At 27.5% G+C, this 18,097-nt stretch overlaps 1 protein-coding gene across 1 annotated transcript; it reads right to left on the bottom strand.

The window, feature by feature from the left end:
• Positions 1 to 11,611: 11,611 nt before the first annotated feature.
• On the bottom strand, positions 11,612 to 17,726 carry LOC123273420 (cytochrome P450 4g15-like). Its single transcript, XM_044740819.1, has 6 exons — positions 17,634 to 17,726; positions 14,576 to 14,666; positions 14,303 to 14,488; positions 14,166 to 14,235; positions 13,715 to 14,084; positions 11,612 to 12,139 (listed from the first exon to the last, which is right to left on the bottom strand). The coding sequence occupies exons 1-6, from the start codon at positions 17,724 to 17,726 to the stop codon at positions 11,612 to 11,614; spliced, it is 1,338 nt and encodes a 445-aa protein (XP_044596754.1).
• Positions 17,727 to 18,097: the final 371 nt, after the last annotated feature.

Raw genomic sequence — 18,097 nt, 5'->3', positions numbered from 1 at the left:
ATAATAGCAATGCCACGTATTGACACTTCACTACATTACGGAAAAAAACAATTTTTAATTGTTTTGTTTTTCTTTTTCATCGAATATATTTTTTTAAATTCTTGTAAGATAAGAAATAAATTTACCGATTAATAATTTATCAAGCTTTTAATGATAGTGTTTTTAATGACACTCTAAAAATGATAAAATAAAATTATTAACTTAGCTTACAAAATTATTGACTCAATAATGAATTAATTTTGACGAACGCAAATAAAAAAAGTTTGGAAAATCCAAAATTGCACGCCTCATAACGCTCATTTATTGATTAAAAAAAAAAAAATTATTATTAAGTTATTTCTTACAGAGTATTTTTTATTTTTTTTTTTAAATATCGGTGCCTTTTTTTCTTGTCATATGCGCACGCAGTCTAAAAAAATCTAGCTTGATCAAGTGGCGCCATAGTTTTCACGTGACAAATCAGAAAAATTCGTTTGGTTTTGTACGGTTGTATCTAAGTGAATTTTAATACTAATTCAATTGAAAAAAAATACGTAAACTAGGCCACTGATATGAAATACGGACCCAGTTCATCGAATTCTTAAACTAATAAAAAAGGTCCGGTCTTGAAATATCAATTTGTTCGGGAGTAATCGTTGGTACATCCAAAATGGAGTGACATCCGGACGTCCACGTAAAATTTTTTTTAAAACGTTTTTTTTTTTTCAAAATAGCAACATGAAATGATTTAAGAAAGTAAAAGATGGTTTAATTTAAGTATTTTTTCGGTGTACATCTACTTATATTAATGTATAAGTGTAATATGGTTGTGATAGAGGCATTTAAAGATCACAAAATTGCTTGATCTTGATGAGTCGAGTATAAAGCACAACCTCACGCGCTTCGCGCTATGAGGCGTGCAATAGAGGATTGAAAATTAAAAAAGTAAAAAGATATTTTAGGATAGCGTTAGTCTGGAGTATTGTCGGGCGGTGTTAATGCTTACGCCTTGGTCATAATCCCCTGGTGATCAAATTAATTCGCAAATATTTCAATTTCGTCAACATAAAAGGATGTAAATTACATTTTTGGTCGAGCGCTCACGATGAGGGTGAATTTACAACAGTTGCGACAAATACGATCGTCAATTATATTGGGAGCACCGAAAGAGATAGTAAGAGTGAGTAAGTGAGTGAGTGAGGTAAAGAGGAGAAGATATAAAAGTGGGGATAATCGTTTTATTAACTAAATAAAATTGATTATTGAATGAACGACTCCCTCTGGATACTCTCTGCTACTAACTTCGCCGCCGCTTTTCGAATGCATGGATATTATATAACTAGTGTATTAATGGTGATATATAGTTGGAATAGTAGTGGTTAATCAACCGAGTAAATCTCATAAGGATTAGATCAAATCGTCGATTTATATTGATCCAAATGCCGCTTCACCGTCATTGAAACTTTTTTATGCTATCAATATAAACTTAAGGTAATATTTTGTGCCGAATTTTAAGGAATAGCAAAAATTGAATTTTTCAAAGTTTTTAAGAAAAAAATTTATTTTTAGAATCATTTACTAAAAAAAAATATCGATACAAAATCTAAGACATTATTTTATTCAATAAAAAATAAAGACAAACTCATTTTCTTTTAACTTATGATTCATACACGGAAAAAAAAATTTCGTTCTGGTAACCTAACTGTAGAGTTACCACAACTATACACAGTTTACTATTCGTTGTAGAGTTACAGTAACATAATGTTATTTAGTTCTGATAACTCAATGTTGTTAAGTTCTTAGAGGTCTACGGGATCCACAGATTCGGTAGAATCTGGCGCCAAGTTCCGTTCAAAAATCCCGTTTTAAACGGAGCGCCAGACTACCGACTGTGTTTACTGTAAGCAGAACGGTATTTCGAGGTTGCAAAATTTTATTTAATTATATGGTTCTCCTTTTTCCAAAATGATATATTATAAAAGTAATTTATACTTTATTTTACTGATATTAATTAATTATAATCAATTATAACACTTAATTCACTTAAAATTATTAAATTTTATCAGCACAAACTATAGTAAGCCCAGAAATTTCGATCCTGACTTTTTTTCGATGGGGAATATCAGCGCCACAGACTAGATAAAATGAATATGTGTAGTAATCCTTCCTATAGACACGCAACTACAGTAAAAAAAAGTGATTCGTAGCTTGCATCTATGGCCGCCAGGGTGCACTGGAATTACATCTACATAAACTGTAGCTTCAAGGGGATAGTTTGCAGTAAAAAATGCAGTCAACACGAGATTTAAGTTGTTATCAATTGTAAATTTTCATTATAATTACAAAAATACTAAAATCCGAACAAAAACAGTTTCACTGTAAAAAGTCGCGCCAAGTCCACGTTCATAAGACTATTAGGAAAAAAAAAAAATTTTTTTTCTTTACAAAAGATACAAAATAAAAAATAAAAATCTAAGTAACCGATATGATTGTTTATGATTTTCGGAAATTAAAAAATTTTATTGTAAATTTAAAAATTAAAAAAATTTTAGAACGTACTTGGTGTGCGTCATTGTGTATTTCAATTTTTAAAGTCCTAGTAAATAGATTTTACGAATTTCATTAAAAGTAAAATATTTTGCAACCACGCACACTAAATACGTTCTAAAATTTTTTTTTTATTTTTAAATTTACAATAAAATTTTTTTTAATTTCCGAAAATCATAAACAATCATATCGGTTACTTAGATTTTTTAATTTTTTTATTTTGTATCTTTTTGTAAAGAAAAAAAAAAATTTTTTTTTCCTAATAGTCTTATGAACGTGGACTTGGCGCGACTTTTTTACAGTGAAACTGTTTTTGTTCGGATTGTTCTCAGAGCCAAACGGTATAGTTGGGAGCGCTCTACGTTGCGCAGTAGTGGAGTGCGCTGACATATTTCATAACCTTCTAAAATGACAAACAGAATTATTTTGTTACTAATCCATATTATTAAAAATATATGAGGACAATTAAGTTCCCAATTTATTTATTTAAGGAAATAGGTTTTTTTTTTGTCAAATTGAATTTCGTTAGAACAGTTTTGTATTTATGGTTTTTCAAGGTTCATTTGCAGTGACTGTTAATTTAATTCATTAGTTGAATATATTGTGATAAGTGATAAGTTATCGGAGTACATTAAAAAGACCCCATTTAACACAAAATAAAATTTGTTTTCGTTTATTTATCTTTTTTTGTATATATACGGTAGTGATTTTATGTCCAATATTTATTGATATAATTAAGAAAATAAGATAATTTTGTGACGACCATATTTTTATTTTACAAATAATTTTTATTTGTAATATAAATTCTATTATTAATTTATTTCTATTATAATACTATTCTTATTTGTCATTTACAATTATTGTTGGCAATATAAATTCGTTCTGTTGCATTTATTTATTAAATTATCAACCCTAAATCGTAAAAAAAATTACTAAGCAGACTGCCAAAAATTTGTTATAGTCTCAGAACGATCCTGTAGAGTTGTGAGAGGTAAATAACGTTTAGATCTCAGAGCTCAACGATGTAGAGTTGCAGGAGCCAAACAGTATTGTTACCATAAGAAAACGTTAACCTACTGGAACTTTTTACAACTAACTAACTACTATAGAGTTCCTATAGCAAAATTTTTTTCTCCGTGTAATACAGGTTATCTATTGTTGACTTGTTTTGACATTTTTTGTCGAGCTCAAGAATTTTTTAGAGTAATTTGAGTACGATAAATGAAAAGATGAGAAAATTCTACAAAAAATGATTACTCGCACGCTTCAATACCTTTCAGGCCAATATTTTGATTAATTGATTAATAAAATATTAACGGGTTAATTTATAATTAATCATTCACATAATATATAAGTGTGGGTAGTCATTTTACACGGGCCGACAATCTCTAGGTCGCACTCTGCTTCAATTTTTAAATTTCGTAAATTTAAAATATTTTTTTTTTATTTCACACATGAGCTTTAAGTCAGTTAATCAGAGTTGACTTTGATCACCCTGTTTATAACTTTCTTTATATAAAGTCGTTAAATTCTTGAGCAATTCCTTTCAAATAATTAGCATTTGTTTTTACAAGTTTATTTTTTTCTGTTATAACTTATTGAGAATAAATTTTAATTCCTTTATTTAACTTTACAAGTCAGCTAAACAAATTAATTTTTTATTGACAATTTATGAGTGCAATTAATAATTTAAATTATTTAACAAAATGATTTCATAATGTTAAATACCCATAAGAAATATGATTTAACAGGATGAAAAATGATTAGAAAATTAATCTTATTAAATTATTTTGTTTAATTAGGATTTCCATTGTTAACATTACTCTAAAAGTCATTAATAATAAATAAATTAAATTTTGATATTTAAAATAAATTAAATAGAATGATATCTTTAGAGTGTCGATACCGAAAGTATCTTAAAAGAGGGTGTTTGTTGATTTACTGGCCATTTAGAATTGAAACGATTGATTGGACTCTACGCGGATGTCGTTGCAAGCGGCGTTAACGTTTCCTGAGCGGAGACAGTCGAACAAACACACGTAAATACAAGTACAGATATGTATGTGAATTTAAAGGTGTATGTGGTACATGGTGTATGTGTACCGAACGACAATGAGAATCGAAAGGGAGACTATAGATCTACGACGTGCACGCGTCATCCTCGTCGCTCGACAGCCAACCATTCACGATCGCTCGGTCATTAACTATGTGCCGGAGACACTATATGCTGCACGAAATCGTCCGAATTTAGCCCCTCATCCCTCATCCCTTTTGGACCTTTCAGTCAAGAGGCTCGGACTTCCGTTTTGTCTTGTCGCTCCATTGACTCGCACAACTTTATTTTATTAAATCATATATTTTATAAACTATTAACGTTACTTTCATAAGTAGCTTGTGTGATTTATACGTTTCATTCATCCTAAACATCAATACGTATTATTTTTTTTTTTTATTAAGAACATGTAGTACAGTCTGATGTCGGTAATTCAGTCTGGACCAGTGACAACAAATGCCAATTGAATATATCGGTTTGTTTATTTGAAATACATTTAAAATTCACTAGGAGGTTATCAGACTGACTGTAAATACTCTAAACACTGCTTAAAAAAATTAAACTAGATAATTTACTTTTGGCATTCTCTTGCGGCCGACATGCAAGTATAGTAAATGAAATTTTTTGTTGATAATTAGATTTTTAGTTTAACCTAGCTGCATTTTAATAATTCTGGCTTATAAGTTATCTAAACTAAAATAAAGAATAACCAAAAAATTAAATCAGTCTCAAAGATTATATTGGTTGGACATTTTTTAATAATTTCTTTATAGTAAAGTTTACTTATTTGAATATGAAATGGGTTCTGAGATAAGGCAGTTTTACGCAGAAACACACTGATAGAAGGATTCCTTAATATTTAAGAAGATTTCTTTGTATTTAAGAAATCATTTCTTAAACATCATTTCTTAGTATTTAAAAAATATTTCTTTATATTTAAGAAATATTTCTTAAATACTAAGAAATATGTATATTTTTTAAATACTACGAAATATTTCTTAAATACTAAGAAATATTTTTTAAATACTAAAAAATGATGTTTAAGAAATGATTTCTTAAATACAAAGAAATCTTCTTAAATACTAATAAATCCTTCTATCAGTGCACTTCCTATTTATTTATCATTTTGTTATTTTTTTTCAATGATTAAATTTAAAAAATAAAAGAATCAATTTACGAAGGACTACTATTTACATACTCCTGCCAAGTTTAATGATTTTTTATTCAATAATTATTTGGTCAAAAAGCGTCCCAGTATCTTGTTCAAAATTTAAATATTCCCTGTCCTACATGTTCTTAATTATAGAGTTTCAGACAGTTGATTAAATAGATTACGGTTACATTGATCTTATAATCACTAACACCAACAATTTTCGAGAAGGTGCCTTATCATATAATATGTGAACTAGGGTGGCGCAAAAAACCGACTATTTTTTTTTTTTGAGTCTCAAGTGAAAAAATGTCAGTTTTTGATGTTTTAAGAGCCCTCTCCAAAGAACAGCTCAAAAAAAAATTTTTAAGAGGTCGCTCCAAATTTTTTTAAATTTCAAAAATCGTCAAAAATCGAAATTTTTTTTTTTTTAATTTTTTTTCTCATTACGTCATAATTTTATAGACAAAAAAAATAAGTTCCTGAAAGTTTCAATTCAAAATTTAAATTTTGAAAAGTCGCTCATAATTTTTTTTAAATTTCAGAGTCAAAAAATGCTAATCCAATTAAATAGTCACTAATAAATTAAAAAAAAATAATGAGCGACCTTTTAAAATTCACATTTTGAACTGAAACTTTCAGGAAAATCTTTTTTTTTGGTCTATAAAATTATGACGTACCGAGAAAAAAAATTAAAAAAAAAAAAATTCGATTTTTGACGATTTCTGAAATTTAAAAAAATTTGGAGCGACCTCTTAAAAATTTTTTTTTAAGCTGTCCTTTGGAGAGAGCTCTTGAAACATCAAAAACTAATATTTTTTCACTCGAGATTCAAAAAAAAAAAAAAAAGTTGGTTTTTTTGCGCCACCCTAATGTGAACTGAATGGAATGAACAAATCAAGGATAGTTGAATTCCAAACTAATAAAAGCAAAGATCAATTTTGCAAAATTATTAAGAACAGCACCAAGTTAAAGGTCTGTCAAGCTAGCATGAACTTGTCCATCATGAACAGATATTATTATTGATTTCTCGGAATCTAAACAAGCAATAAAATTCCAAATGGAGGAACTAATTAGCAGTAAAAAAGCAACAAATTTAGCACCACAAATAAATTTTATTGCTTGAATAATAAGTCAATGCATAATGGACGAGTTAAATTCAAGTTAAGATTCTTACAGAAATATCTTGAAGATTTTTCCCTATTAAGGAATTCCTTTCGCTCCAGTTGAGTCATAACAACTGTAGTAGTAAATTTTCAATAAATTCAAATACAAAACCCATAAAAATTATTAATCGTTGAAATTTTGAAAATTAAAAAAAAAATAGTTAAATACAAAAATTAATTTGACTGTTGTAAATCAGCTGTTAGTAACCTGTCCGTGATTTGGCAACGCTTTATTTCGGTTGTTTACATTTTTATTTGCACAATATAACCTTAACCGTGTTTAACTTTTTACAGTCAGTGTAAATAAATAAATTAATTAAAAATGTTTAGTCACAAAACCATAACATTCTAATGTCTCATGGCAGGAATGCTAGTATTTTTTAATTATTGTTTTATTTTTCAATTATGAATTATGAAAATTTGTTAACAATAAATTAACTATTAAGTATGCATGAAAAACATAAGCGCGTTAAAGTTTAGTTTGAAACTATTGAATGGTCTGAAGCCCGCGCGCTACGCATCGTTGCCAAATCTTTTGACTCCATTTTATTGTAGGTAATTTGAGAATTTTTTGTGATTTTTAAATATTAATTCCTCAATAAATATCTCGGTAACTGATATATTTTATTGCAAAAAAAGAAACCTGAATATTTCGAAAATCTGATTTTTAGTTTTTTTTTACTTCATCGAATCCATGACTGATAGTATAATTCGAGAAATACTGCAAACGTCTGATTTTCTCGTAAGACTCTGAACAAATACTAATATTTAAAAATTTTATTTTTTCAAAAATTTGTCCGGTAAAGTATAATTTAAACCTCACTATAAGATAAATAAGGACCTTAACTATTAGAAAAAAATTAAATTTACTCATAATCTAATATTTTTTATTTTACATTGGCGGCGAAAGGACCTCCTTAAATGAATAAAAATCAAAGAAAAACTGTTGTTCTTGCTCGAAATTCGATTCTAATAACAGAATATGTATTTGTAAAGCCATATAAATACAAGGGTCTTTTGGGTTTATGAATGTACATTATAGGGGCGCGAGCACGTGACATAAGCCCCTGTTATGACAGACGTTATTTCCACACTCCTCGGCATGGAAATCAAGTCGACTAGCCATAAGATTTATCACAGTGACGCGTGGACACAGTAGGGGCAACTAATTGTCCCACAATTCTAGGCTACGCTGTATTTCTCTTTAAACCTTTAGTTTTTTTATGCCTACTCTTGCATACCTACATTTATTTATTATTCGACATACATCTATACAATTGTATATATAATCCACTTATTTATAATATAATATATGAATGTGTCATTAAATCACAAGAATTACTCACTAATAATCGCAATGTAATATCTTTCTCAATCTCAATGTTAGTTATGTAACTTATTTATGTTATTGCTCATACTCATAACGTGTCATCGCTTTAAATTGTTAATTATGTTAAAGCACAATCATAATTTATAGTATTGTGAAATATATAATAGTAATAACAATTGTTAATATATAATGAGTGAATAAAGTTAAATCATTTCCGTCTCGTAATATAGCTTTTATTTAAACATTAATATACAAATCAAAATTGCCATATTTATATTATAATTTTTTTATTATTTATTTTATTAGTTATGGGGGTCCCAACAGAGTAAATTGTATTTCTGATGGATATTAATGAACTTTTTTCTTTATTAAATACAATTATCTGTTTACGGCTACATCCTCCGTTCTAGTGTCATTCATATTTTATTTAATTCGTTCAATAATTGTAAATTGTACTGTTGTTCTTAATTTTATTAATTTAGTTGAATTAATTTTATTTTTTAATAGTATAACGTTGACAGCTTTTATTTAGGAATTTTTTTAAATAATTCTTGATTGAATATACACTAAAAAAAATACTTGGTTCAAGAAAAATTGTTTTTATCGGAAATTATTTTCCCGACATTACACTCATTGAGAACTTTCATTTGAGTACCCACATCAATTTTTCATATACTTTATATATTTATATTTATATTTATATATATATATATATATATATATATATATATATATATATATGTATATATCAAAATGCATGTGGGTACTCAAATGAAAGCTCTTGGTGAGTGTGACATCAGGATGAGCTTATATATTAAAAAATGTCAATAATTAAGAACTGACATTACTATCTTGTCAACTATTGACATTTTTAAAGATATAAGCTCACTCCGACATAACACTCATCGAGACCTTTTATTAGAGTACCCACATCAATTTTTCATATATTTCATATATTTATATATATGTATATATCAAAAATGCATGTGGGTACTCAAATGAAAGCTCTTGGTGAGTGTGACATCAGGATGAGCTTATATATTAAAAAATGTCAATAATTAAGAACTGACATTACTATCTTGTCAACTATTGACATTTTTAAAGATATAAGCTCACTCCGACATAACACTCATCGAGACTTTTTATTTGAGTACCCACATCAATTTTTCATATATTTCATATATTTATATATATGTATACATCAAAAATGCATGTGGGTACTCAAATGAAAGCTCTTGATGAGTGTGACATCAGGATGAGCTTACGTCTTTAAAAATATCAATAATTAAGAAATGACCTTGTATCTTGTAAACTATTGACATTTTTAAAGATATAAATTCACCCAGACATTACACTTATCGAGACCTTTCATTTGAGTACCCACATCAATTTTTCATATATTTTATATACTTATATATATTATATATAAATATATAAAATATATGCTTATATCTTAAAAAATGTCAATATTTAAGAAAATACAGTGCAATTTAACAAAAGTCATTACTTAATATAGCGAAATTTTTGTTTATTTATAATTCATAAGTCACGGTAGTCACATAGTGACTAATCATATTACTAGCTGCGATGGTAATAATTACCATCATGATTGTAGAATTTACAATTAACATGAATTTAGCGGTTAACATATATTATGATTAAGTTTACCATCTTTAAGTTACCAGCTAGATGGTAATAATTATTATCCAGATGGTAAATGTTACTATCTGGATGGTTCAGTTAACAATTTGGATAGTTCTTGCAATCGTTCATACTAAGAAGCCTGTTTTTACAATACTCGGATAGTTGTATTTACCATTAAATTCTCTCCGTGTAGTTAAGAAATGACCCTGTATTGACCCTAGTGAACTATTGACGTTGTTAAAAATATAAGCTCATCCCGTTGATACACTCATCAAGACCTTTAATTTAAGTACCCACAACAATTTTTCATATATTTATATGTATTATATATATGTATAGATGAAAAATATATCAAAATGCATGTGGGTACTCACATGAAAGCTCTTGATGAGTGTAACATCGGAATGAGCTTATATTTTTAAAAATATCAATAGATAAAACAGTACAGTGCAATTTAACAAAAGTCATTATTTAATAAAGCAAAATTTTATTTATTTATAGTTCACAAGTCACGGGAGTCACATAGTGACTGCAAGGATGCTAGATATAATTATTGTAATTCATTAATTATGATCTTATCGTCATTATCATGGTTGTCATTTTTTAGATTCTGCCATTATTTAATCTAAAAATTAATTAATCAGTTTACAAAAATTATATAAAGAACTTTATTATCATATTTCATGCCATAACTTAGTAAAAATAATTCAAAGCAGATATTTAATAACTCACTCAATTACACAAGTTATGAGTAAATAATTGTAATTGTCTATTCAAAGTAATACAATGATTTGATGACAGTTAATCTTGTAGACATGCAATGATTTTATAGAATTCAACATGAATAGATAAACCATTAGAAACGAATAATTAAATAATATGTACATATACATATTTTTATTTACTAATAATTGTTTTGTTTTATTTTTAAATTATCATTAAATTTGTTTTTTTAATTGTTTTTAGAATTAATAATGCTTACTAGATTTATTCTTTATGGCGCTATACTGAACTTTGTTAAAAAAAAACAACATGGCGCGTAACGGAAAATCGAGACGATTTTTTTTACATTGCTACAAAATTTCTCTCATACGTCGATAAAGAAGTTTCACTTCAAAAATTTAGGAAATTTACAATTTTCACATCATAATCCTGGACCAGACTTTTAATATCTTCACTTATATTGAAAAATTCATGATTTTAAATCGTAAAAATTTGTATATTGACTTTTTAAATAAAAAATTATGAAAGTAAAGATATTTAAAGTCTGCTCCTGAATTACGATGTGACAATTGTAATTTTTCCTACAATTTTTTTTTCAGTGAATTCTTAAAATTGTCCGAGGCTTATTTTGATGTCAAGATAAATTAATTTTTAGGTGCAATATAAGTTATTGTTTTTGAAAATTAGTTAAATGCTTTGTAAATATCGTAAAATAACGAATGAAGAACGTTTTTTTTTCAATTAAATTTATTTTTGTTTAAGAGTTAATTTTTCAAATTAAAAGAAATGAATAACTTCAAACAAAAGTCAAATTTTGAAGATATTTTTCTTGAGTCAATTAGTTGTTTTGTTTTTTTTTTTTTTTTTTTTTTTTTAAGCGTCTATTAATAAAAAAAAAATGAAATTATGAATGTTCATTTATTTGATAGTAATTAAATAAAATATTTCATATTAATAATTCGGAAATAAAAAATTCTAAAATGAAATAATATATAAAAAAATGACTAAAATGTAAGCTGTTACAACCTTCGTTTAATTTTGAGAGTTAAAGGATTTGAAGTTCTAATAATAATGTCCGGTTTAAGTTCAATATCTTCAATATTAACATGTTTATCCTTTATGAGCACATAATTTTTCAAAAGGTTAAATATAATTATTTTCATGCTCATCATTGCGTACTTTGAACCAGGGCAGTGGCGAAGACCAGAGCTGAATGGAAAGTAAGCTTCAGGATGTCGTTTGACAGCTTGCTCAGACGAAAATCTATCAGGATCAAAGCTAAGAGGATCGTCCCAAAAATCAGCAGAACGATGGGCTTTTAAGAATGCCAAAATTGCGGTGCTGCCTTTTGGTAGTGTGTATCCTCCTCCAATATCCAAATCATCGTCAACGTAACGCGTTGCAAACGGCGCAATCGGAAACAACCTCATTGTTTCTTTAATTACTGTCTCTAAATATTTCATACGGTTTAGATCTTCTTTCTCTAGTTTCCATTCTCGGTTTGTTTTTTTATTCTGGATTTCTAAAAGCTGTTGATAACATTTTTCCTGGAAAAATTATTTTTCTTAAATTGTTAAATTTAAGCGAGCATGTTTATTAAAAACGATTGAATAAAATAAAAAGTTTTAGTAAATTATTATGCATGCCTTAAGCGTTGATTTTAGATTCAAACTATACATCAAGAGAAAAAATTTCTTTTGAAAAAAATAAACATTTTTGTGACAAGAAATTAATTTTGTTGGAAATTTTAAATAAATTTATTTCTTAGCTTAAGAAATAAAAAATTTTTTTGAAATAAATTTTGTGAAATAAATTTGGATTTTTTCAACCAAGAAATAAAATTTTTAAAAATTCCCGAAAAGTTAATTTTTTGTCACAAGAATTCCCATATTTTTCAAAAGAAATTTTTTCTCTCAGTGTATAAATTAAAACTCATACACAAATTTTTTATTAAAAATCCGGATGTTTGAAGTTATGATTAATGTTCGAAATTCGAAAAAAATGGGACATGATTCCTCATTGGTTAAAACTAAAACTATTGCATGCCTTAAGCGCGAAGTGCGCAGGTATGCTCTATTCTCGCCTAAAAATCGTGATTTCGATTAAAACGTGATTTTCATAATTTGAACGAAAAAAATTATGGGTAAAAAGCATATTGAAATAAATAATAGTAACTACAGAACACGTTAAAAAAATTTTCTTATCGATTAAATAAGATTTCTCAGAAAAAACTCGTTTTTCTGATGAATTAAATGAATAAGAGCGTGGTATTTACGGGAGCACTGGGCTTGATAACACCACAACTTTGTCAAAAATCACTTTCACAGTTTAATTTTTTTTTTTGTTGTATTCCTGAAGAAGTTTGTCAAAACCCTTGTGAAAATTGCGTGTCAAAATAATTCCGTTTCGATACAGTTAATTTTTTTCGAGTGTCAGTTCGGTGACTTTTTCTGCGATTTCGGCAGTCATTCTACTCTTATAATTTAGATGAAAAATATGAAAATATATCATGTAAGCAAACTATTCGTAACGTGATTGGTCGAATATATCATAAGCATGAAAATATATGAAAACTCTATAGTCAGGCGCGCGTTTGCGCGCGCAAATTTAAATTCTAATATATATTATTTTTCATAAACAGAATTGAAATAACTATAAACAAGCAGAAACTATACATGCATGATGGTATAATTACTAACTGTTTTATCATCTGTTAAAATTTTTCTTTAGCTCGACCTACAGAGGGGATAATACTACTCGCGGGAAAATTCAAATTAAAAACGAATAATTTTTGTTATGATCTAAATAATTTATGTGTGACATGAGCGCTTAAGGCGTGCTCATTTGGATTTTCCAAACTTTTTTTAAATTTGTAGTCAACATTAAAATGTATGGAATTTGTTCAAAATATTTATAAATGTTCATAATTAATTTAGAAATGAATTAAATTTAAAAATTAACAAATTTCCATTTTTACGCGACAGTAAAACACGCTTAGCACTTGATGCTGAAAACTTGCAAAAAATTTTTTTATTATTCATTCTTAAATTTGTTTAAATTTCCATCAAATTGCAAGAATTGCAGAAAGAAATTTATTCTTGTAAGACTTAAAAAATACTCACTTGTATATCTGGAAAATTAGCAAGCATAAAAATAACAAGTGAAGTTACAGTTGAAGTTGTATCATTTGCAGCAACCATCATCGAATCAACTTCTTCGTAGACTTCTTTCTCTGACAATGTTCCTTTATCCGATAATTCAATTAGTAACTCCAAAAAAGCCTTTCTTTTAGGTGTAGCTGTTTCCAAAACACCATTTTTACCGTCAATTTTTTTATAACCCAGCCGACGTTTCTGTTCTACATTATCGTATGTTCGCTTATGCAAATATTTGATGCACTCTTTTTGCTCTTGAGCTGACTTTGTAAAATTGTAAATAAAATCAGAATGCATCGGTATCGTCATAATTCGCTTATAAATTAGCCTCATCATTCTAAATAGAAAATATATATTGTTTTTCATTAATCATTATCTTTTTATTCATTTAAATTAATTTATTAAACTCTATATTTACTTTGGAAAAGCTTCGACATAAATTGATTTTCCATTTATTTGTTCATTCGAAGGAACCCCAATTAACGTTTCTAAATTATAAATATTTTTGAACAATTATTTTTCGATACTTTATTGAATTTTTAATAAAATAATTACCACAAACAATATCAAGAACACAGTGTGAAATATAATCCAATATATCAAATTCATTTTTATTGATTTCGGATTCCATTATTCGGACCAAAATTTCCGATTTTTTATTTATAGTGTCAAAGAATGATTCAAGAATTTCTGAGTAAAAAGCTGGCATTATTAATTTACGATGTATTTTCCATTTATTTGCTTGAAAAAAAAATTATTTTACTTATTATTGTAATGTTTTAATTTTTCAATAATTAAAAATTGCACAAGCTAACTTTTAAAACTTACCAGGCGCGGTAAATAATCCCGTACCAAGCCAAGGTTGAAAAAATTCTACGAATGCTTCCTTGTGAACTGATTTTGGACTATGTAAAACTATCTAAATTCCAGAAAACAATTAATATTATTATTATTAAAATAATAGTAGTTTAAAATTCTTTAAGAATTAATACAATAAAAGGAAATAATAAACTGAATATTTTTAATTATTGAAAAATACTATTATTTATATTATTAAATTGTTATATTATTAAAATTATATAAAAATACAGTGTTATTGACTAGTACTTTAAACTATTAGCACATTGTTCGACAAAACAGTTTTTTAAAAATAATTGATAAAATTTTGAAAAAAATTAAGCAAACAAAATTCGCTTCTTTAATTAAATTACTAATGCTTCTTATTTTTAAACTATTAAAAAAGATTATTTGTTTTTGTTCTATCATTTTTAAATCGAAGAATTAAGAAATCTGTAAAAAAAAATGTATAAAAAATTTTTAAGACAAAATTTTTTCGATTTTTATTCTTTAACTTCAAAAGAACATAAATTTAAACACAGTGAAAATTTTTTTTTGTCATTTTGTAAAGTATAAAATATTTTATGTAAAATGTTTAACATTTGAGAGTCTTAATTTAACACTTAATTTGTGTAAAAAAAGTTATCAATACTAATTCAGCTGTCCAATTTTAAAACACAGTAACTGCAAAATTTTTATGCCTGATTTTTTTCAGTATTGCTGCATTTATAAAAACTTTTAGACCTTAATTTTATGTAATTTTTCTAAAAAATATTTAGAGGAGCCTGGGGCACGACGGCCTCCTTAAGCGAATTTTTTTATTTTGTGGCTTTTAACCATCAAATTCATTTATTTTCCATCTATTTCAAACGAATCAGTCGACATTTTGCTAAAAATCGAAAAAAAAATTTTTTTTTCTGGGTCACGACGGCCCCCTCCCCAAAAAATCATATAAAAAAAATAAGACAAAATCACAACCAAAAAATTTGAAAAAAAAAAAAACATTTAAAAGATAAAAATGATTATTGCCATTGTCTTTATTGCTATGGACTTTCCCCAGAGTCCTCAGAGTCATGGATTCAATGTAAAAATTATAATAAATGATCTTATGATTCTTGCGCAGGTAATGGCGAAGATTATTCTGACGAATATGTCTGTGATCATTACGAATAATCGTATATTCATGAAAATCTCGATGTGGTTTCCTAATCATCGAACATTTATATTTCATGTTTTATTCAAAGTTTAATTTCTGTTAACGTCTTAAAAAATTATTATAAATTTTATTGTTGAGCTGTTAATTAGTTTTAAATAGATAATAGTTAAAAATATAATTAATTTCTTTTATTGCAATTGGCGATTTTAAACCTACGTACAAGAAAAAATATAGAAATGTTATTTAGCAACGAATTGGTTACATTAGTTTACATTGATTGAAATCACAGGTTGAGTTTTCAGATTGAGCTTTTAAAATACGTAATATCTTGAACCAGACCTTTTTTGTTATATTTTTATCAAGTCAAAATTAGAAATATGAATTGCGTAAAGTAAGACATCCTTGGAGGAATTCAAATAAATTTTTGAGATTAGGTTTCTGTCTGGTGCAGAGGATACCGTGATCAATAATTAATAATATAATTATTACTGTTTTAATTAAAAAAACTGTGTTTTCAATTTTTTATAAGCTATATAATTCAACTTTTCATTAAATTTTTCAGTTTAATTAAATTCATTCTGATTTATTGACCTGCAAAGGCCTAAAATAATGAATTCTTCAAATTTGTCATTTTTTTTCGAATGATCCATTATGCCCCACGTATCGGATATTGGCCCAAAATATCATAAAAACATTATAGAGGTCATAACTTGAGGGAAATTGAAAAAAAAAATTTTTACCTCATTTTTGAGGGGGGCTTTCGTGCCCCAGGTTCCTCTATATTCAAATATTTTCTATTTATAAATCAAATTTTTTATTATTTTGGCGCGCAAACTTTTTTTTAATAAGGAAAATTATAAAAAAATTAGAAAAACGGTTGACCCTGAAGGCCATCCCTGCAACTTCCCGCTAATTCCATACTTAGGCGCTTAAAATTGCACCAATGACGTTTTTGAGCTCTTCGAGCTCAAAAATACAATTTAAGGGTTATTTTGAGCTCTCCGAGCTCAAAGAAATTGCTTTCCTATGCTTTTGAGCTCTTCGAGCTCAAAAGTCTGATAGAGATTTGATAAGACACTATTTTTTGAATTTTTAAACCGCAATAACTTTTGAATGAATAAACCGATTTTCACGCGGTTGGCAGCATTTGACGCAGTTTTTTAAGCCTCACAAAGAATCTTAAATTTTGAATTGATCGCGCTAGAAATTTCGGAGTTATTCTGAAAAAACAATTTTTTCGGTTTTCTTTCGTTCACGATATCTCTCGAACGAATCAACCGATTTTGACCGGACTGGTGGTGATCGACGTGGTTTTTTGAGGTTAAGAGCTGATTAGTTTTTGGAATTGAACCATCAAGCCGTTTAAAAGTTATTCCAAAAAAACCACATTTGAAAAAAATTTTTTTTTCAGTTTTTTGAAGATTTCTCAAAATCTATTGATCTGAATCGGTCCAAATAGTTTTCAAAATCTAAGTTTAGTTAAGTCCTTTCGAATGGCACCAACCGCGATGAAATCGGTCAAGCCGTTCAAAAGTTATAAGCGGTTCACATACTTTCACACACACACACACACACACACACACACACACACACACACACACACACACACACACACACACACACACACACACACACACACAGACACCGTGACAACCTCGCGGGGATAGTCAGGGAAGCTTCCAGTGATCTTTAAACGTCGAGATCTGATGAAAACTCGATTTTTGCAAAACGGGGTGAAAACAATAACTTCCCAATTTTTGAAAATCTTCGATTTTCTTAGCGGGAAGTTAAAAATCTTAAAATTGTCAGTTACTGTGTTTTGAAATTGTGCAGCCGAATTTTTGATTTTAATTTGACGAAAATTTTTTTAAAAAAATTAAATTAAAAGCTTACCTTCATTTGATCAGGATCAAATAAATAAATAAACAATTCTTGACCAAACCAGATTCTTACTGGCGAAGATTTATAATTATTCAACAATGACATAATTGTATTGAAATTATTATCACTGTTACCCATAAAAAGATGAAAATTTCCAATAATCGGCAACACTGGCTTTGGCCCTGGTATTTTATTACCGGCTTTGTATAAATCCCTTCTTTTGTAATGGTATATTATTAATTTAACAAGAGCAATAATAAATACGACTATTAAAATTATCGAGACCGACAAGTCCATTTTATTTTCATGTACTTTAATTTTTTTCAAATTCACTCAACTTTTTTCATTTAATCCAAGCTATATATTGAATAATTTTTTTCAGTCTTATGAATTTTATTAATATCCATTTTGATCTCAATTTAAAAAATAAATATATGACGACAGTTAAACAAATTTTATGTTGCACATTCACTGAG

The sequence above is a fragment of the Cotesia glomerata genome, linkage group LG10 (genome assembly GCF_020080835.1).
Source record: "Cotesia glomerata isolate CgM1 linkage group LG10, MPM_Cglom_v2.3, whole genome shotgun sequence".
Classification (NCBI taxonomy): Eukaryota; Metazoa; Arthropoda; class Insecta; order Hymenoptera; family Braconidae; genus Cotesia; species Cotesia glomerata.
The sequence above is the reverse complement of the archived record's forward strand: the minus strand, read 5'-3'. Positions and strand labels throughout refer to the sequence as shown.